Source organism: Otolemur garnettii, unplaced genomic scaffold (genome assembly GCF_000181295.1).
Source record: "Otolemur garnettii isolate 467f Iridium unplaced genomic scaffold, OtoGar3 scaffold00277, whole genome shotgun sequence".
Classification (NCBI taxonomy): domain Eukaryota; kingdom Metazoa; phylum Chordata; class Mammalia; order Primates; family Galagidae; genus Otolemur; species Otolemur garnettii.
Genome location: NW_003852672.1, coordinates 390,272 through 395,682, shown reverse-complemented (window position 1 = coordinate 395,682; position 5,411 = coordinate 390,272). Strand labels below are relative to the sequence as shown.

At 40.5% G+C, this 5,411-nt stretch overlaps 1 protein-coding gene across 1 annotated transcript in view; it reads left to right on the top strand.

Annotated features, from left to right (window-relative positions):
* The window catches only part of BLM (Bloom syndrome RecQ like helicase), a 67,633-nt gene that overhangs the window by 43,814 nt on the left and 18,408 nt on the right, over positions 1 to 5,411 (top strand). The window contains exon 12 of the mRNA XM_023508810.1: positions 603 to 750. Coding sequence (XP_023364578.1) covers positions 603 to 750 — 148 coding nt within the window. The remainder of the gene's footprint in view (positions 1 to 602; positions 751 to 5,411) is intronic.

Genomic DNA, 5,411 nt, shown 5'->3' with positions numbered 1-5,411 from the left:
AAAAAAAAAAAAAAAAATACAAAGGCTATAAAGTCTCCATTTTTTTTAAATGGCTGAATAGTATTCCATGGTGTACATATACCACAGCTTGTTAATCCATTCCTAGGTTGGTGGGCATTTAGGCTGTTTCCACATTTTGGCAATTGTAAATTGAGCTGCAATAAACAGTCTAGTGCAAGTGTTCTTATGGTAAAAAGATGTTTTTTCCTTCTGGGTAATGGGATTGCAGGATCAAATGGGAGGTCTAGCTTGAGTTCTTTGAGATTTCTCCATACTTCCTTCCAAAAAGGTTGTATTAGTTTGCAGTCCCACCAGCAGTGTAAAAGTGTTCCCTTCTCTCCACATCCACACCAGCATCTGTAGTTTTGAGATTTTGTGATGTGGGCCATTCTCGCTGGGGTAAGATGGTATCTCAGGGTGGTTTTGATTTGCATTTCTCTAATAAATAGGGATGATGAGCATTTTTTCATATGTTTGTTAACCATTCATCTGTCTTCTTTAGAGAAGGTTCTATTCATGTCTCTTGCCCATTGATATATGGTATCGTTGGCTTTTTTCATGTGGATTAATTTGAGTAGAAAGTAATCTCTTTTTATTCATAGGATTATAAAATAAGAGATGTGACTGATGATGTAAAAAGCATTATAAGATTTGTTCAAGAACATAGTTTATCACAAAGAGCAAGAAATATAAAACATATTGGTTCTGCTGGAAGATTTACTATGAATATGCTGGTCGATATTTTCTTGGGTAAGTCATCTGTTTTATTGTTTGAGTTATAGCAATTGAAATTGAACATTTAAAGATTACAAGTCCATAAGGGGGAAAAAAATCTCTTTTGTCTTTTGTTCTAAAACTTAAGAGTCTCTGAATAAAACCTTTTTTTTTTTTTTTTTTTTTTTTGAGACAGAGCCTCAAGCTGTCCCCCTGGGTAGAATGCTATGGCATCATAGCTCACAGCAACCTCCAACTCCTGGGCTCAAGCGAGTCTCCTGCCTCTGCCTCCCAAGTAACTGGGACCATAGGCGCCCGCCACAACACCCGGCTATTTTTTGGTTGCAGCCGTCATTGTTGTTTGGCGGGCCCGGGCTGGATTCGAACTGGCCACCTTAGGTGTATATGGCTGGCGCCTTAGCCACTTGAGCCACAGGTGCTGAGCCAATCAAACCTTTTGAGCAACAGTGGTTCTCAGCCTTCCTAATGCTGCGACCCTTTAATGCAGTTCCTGTGGGTTGCAACCCATAGGTTGAGAAGTGCTGCTTTTGAGTAACAAAAGTAAATAAGTTTTTATGAATTAAGCCAATTATTTCATAGAATTTACACAAATCACTAAAATAAGGTGGTTTCACATACAAAAAAGAAAATAAAAAGCTTATACAAATTTACCTGAGTGAGTGAAATGAGAGTTTCTTAGACAACTGCAAGGTCAAGAGGGCAGCCTGCACAAAGTGCTGCTCTTCCTTTTTGCTTAAGACTCTATTGAAACGATGGTAAGAGGCCTGGGCATGGTCGTTCACACCTGTGATCCCAACACTCTGGAAGACAAGGTAAAAGGATCACTTGAGGTTAGGAGTTTGAGACTAACCTGAGCAAAAACGAGACCGTCTGTACCAGAAAAAAAAAAAAAAAATGATAGGGTGCGGGTGACGCACCTTTTGGGGGTGAGACACAATTATAAGAGGGACTTTACCAAACAAATGTAATCAGTGTAACCTGGCTTCTTATACCCTCAATGAATCCCCAACAATAAAAAAAATTTTTTTTAATGATAGTAAGGAAATAAAATAGAGATTAAATCTGTTAGAGACTATCATCAGATTAGGTTATAAAAATCTACGAAATGGATGGAAGCATAGCGACAAATAGAACAAAATGCAATCAAACCACAACCCAAAATAAATATAGGGAAGAGGCCTGTCTCAGTGACTCATGCTTGTCATTCTACCACTATGAAAGGCTGAGGTGGGAGGATCTCTTGAGATCAGGAGTTTGAGACCAGCCAGAGAAAGGGCAAGATCCTGTCTCTACTAAAAATACAAAAAACTAGCTGAGTGTTGTGGTGGGCACCTGTAGTCCCAGCTACTCAGGAGGCTTGAGCCCAGGAGTTGGAGGTTGCTGTGAGCTATGATAACACCACCTCACTCTACCCAGGGCAACTGAGGGAGACTGTCTCCCCCCTAAAAGAAAAAAATGTATGGAGGACTTAAAACAGAGGAGGGACTGTCAGTCAGGCAGAACCCCATCACTAGACATCAGTCTTGAAATCTAGAAGTAGAGAGGACAGAAGTGAAACCAAGGGAACCAAAAGGAGGAAGGGGGCAGTGAAAGGAAAGTCTGCCCACAAAGAAGCTGCAGAGAGCTCCAGCCTGGAACTGACTCTGGCATAGAACAAAATTAATGACATAATTGTCTAGAGAGTAGAAGGCTGCTTAGTCAGGAGACAGAGACCCTAAGTGAAATTTGGGAACCACAAAGCCTACCTAAAGTCTGGTCCCACTCCTTAGCGTAAAGCAAACATGGTTATTGGATATCCTCATTTGGGAAAGAATTTGAGGTGAAGTAATCTAGATGTAAAAATAACAGAAGAAACCCACCTTAATGGCTCAGCGCCTGTAACTCAAGAAGCTAGGGTGCCAGCCACATACAGTGGAGCTGAGGGGTTCGAACCCATCCCGGGCCTGCCAAACGGCAACAATTACAACCAAAAAATAGCTGGACATTGTGGCCGAGGCAAGAGAATCACTTGAGCCTAAGAGTTTGAGATTGCTGTGAGCTGTGACTCCACAGCACCCTACCCAGGGTGAGACTCTGTCACAAAAAAAAAGAAAGAAAGAAACCCACCTTAAAGTTTAACCTAATTCCTGAAAGTTTAAATAGAAATGAACAGTTAAGAAGAAAACAAGCCAATCTGAGGTGTGAGTTTCCTCCGTTGATGGCTCGCAGTTACAGATTGAACTCATTCTGGCTTACTCCTTCTCACCACCGCACTTGCCTAGTCTGAGAGCAAGAGAAAAGCCAAACAAGTAAAATATTTGACCCTGGACAATAGAAATAATTCAAAAAATAGGTAGTAGTTTGGGGGAAAGAGGAGGGAAAACTCCTAGTTGGTATCCTTATAAAGATTTGTTTAAGTAAAGATTCAACTAATAATTGAATGAGAAAGAGCTATTTAAAAAATTAACATGATTGGTTCGGTGCCCTGTAGTTTAGTGGTTAGGGCATCAGCCACGTGCACCCAGACTGGTGGGTTTGAACCTGGCCAGGGTCTGCTAAACAACAATGACAAGGATAACAAAAACAACAACAAAAATAAATAAATATATATATAGAGAGAGAGAGAGCCCGTGTTGTGGTAGGGGCCTGTAGTCCCAGTTACTTGGGAGACTGAGGTAAGAGAATTGCTTAAGCCCAAGAGTTTGAGGTTACTGTGAGCCATGACACCACAGCATTCTACCGAGGGTGACATAGACTCTGTCTCAAAAATAATAATAATAATTAACATGATTGATGGAAGTAAATTTAGCAGAAAAGTTAGAAAATAGAGTCAAAATCCTTTAAGATTTTAAGGGCTCGGCGCCTATAGCTCAACCGGCTAAGGCGCCAGCCACGTACACCTAAGGTGGCAGGTTCGAATCCCCAGCCCGGACCTGCCAAACAACAATGATGCCTGCAACCAAAAAATAGCTGGGCGTTGTGGCAGGTGCCTGTGGTCCCAGCTACTTGGGAGGCGGAGGCAGGAGACTCGCTTGAGCCCAGGAGTTGGAGGTTGCTGTGAGCTGTAATGCCATGGCACTCTACCCAGGGGGACAGCTTGAGGCTCTGTCTCAAAAAAAAAAGATTTTAAGCAAAAAAATACATGGAAAATATCAGAACAGAGAGAATCAGGCCTTAGTAGATGTAAAATCTGACAAATAAAAGTTTTAGCAATAGGAAAAAAAGGGAATTATCAAACCAACAATATAAAAAAATTTCTTAGAATGGAAGAGTAAAATCCCACTGAATGCCAAGTAAGATGCCAGTTAAAAAAAATAATTGTAACATCTTGTACCCTCAATGAATCCCCAACAATAATAATAAAAAAATAGTAACAAAAAGGACCTAGCCATATGAGATTTGAGAATACCAAGAGTCAAGTCATGTCAGAAGGGAAAAAGTTTTCCTCCACCCTCTTAGGTTTAGTGATGGGGCCTGCAAATTGAACTAACAAAAGACAAATTGGCAAGAAAAAAAGCAGATTTAGTCATATATATACAAGAGATCACCAAAAAATGTGAATCAAAGGAGTAGTTAGAATTTGGGGCTTTTTAACCATCTTATTAGGGGAAAGAGAGCATTTATGGGAAAACAAATGACTTTTAGGAAGGATAAATGGGCTGTTAGAAGACTGGGTGGAGCATCTGTGTATAAAGTTTTTATGACAATTTCTGCTTAAGTGTGATATGGAGACTTATCTGTACTTAAAAGAGTCAGCCTCCCCTGGGTTCTCCCAGGGAGGGGATTTATTAGTGCTGAGTTTTTTGGAGGCTCTCCCTTTTGGCAGATGAGAGATTAAAGGAACTCAAATGCCTTCTGTTCAAAACAATTTTTATGCCACAGTGGCATATTCTGGACCCCTTTAGGAATAAGTCTTGAAAGCTTTGGAAAGAAGAAACAGGAACCAAAACCACACTGACATAAGATGAATATCAACAGTCCTAGGGACTAGAAGGCGATGAAAGTGAGTGCACAATCAGGACACATCAAACGGCTAGGGTCTCCCATGTACATGTATTCTAATTAAAAATATATAATGGCTGGGTTTAAACCCACCAACCTTGATGCACGTGCCTGGTGCCTGATGCAACTGCCTTGGGAAGTTAAATGTCAGGCTGGTGGGAGGACTACAGGGTTCCATGATCCAGTGAGAAGAAATCCTATAATCTCAGAAATGCAGCACGGCCAGTGAGCAATCCGCACAGATTGTAGAAGAAAGGTAAGAAGAGGCAACACTAGAGGAGATTAAGAAGTAATGTTTTACTGCCAAAAGGGCAAATATCACTTCTGAACTAGAAAGGGAGAGAGGAACTTAGAAATTCCAGGGGAAAGATTATAAGAGAGCCAAGACCAAACATAAAATAGAGGAAGTTATAGCACAATGTTAAATAATTGATCAAATGTACAAAAAAAAAATTTGACTTAGATGCTATAAACATTCTTTGGGTTAATATAAACAGTAGTTCAAATCAACATACAGACTTTAAGCATGGTTACAAAACAGGGCACGTTGTAAACGTTAATCTTTTTTTTTTGAGACGGTCTTACTTATGTTGCCCTTGGTAGAATGCATGCTGTCACAGCTCACAACAACCCCAAACTCTTGGGCTTAAGCAATTATCTTCCCTCAGCCTCCTAAGTAGCTGGGACTATAGGTG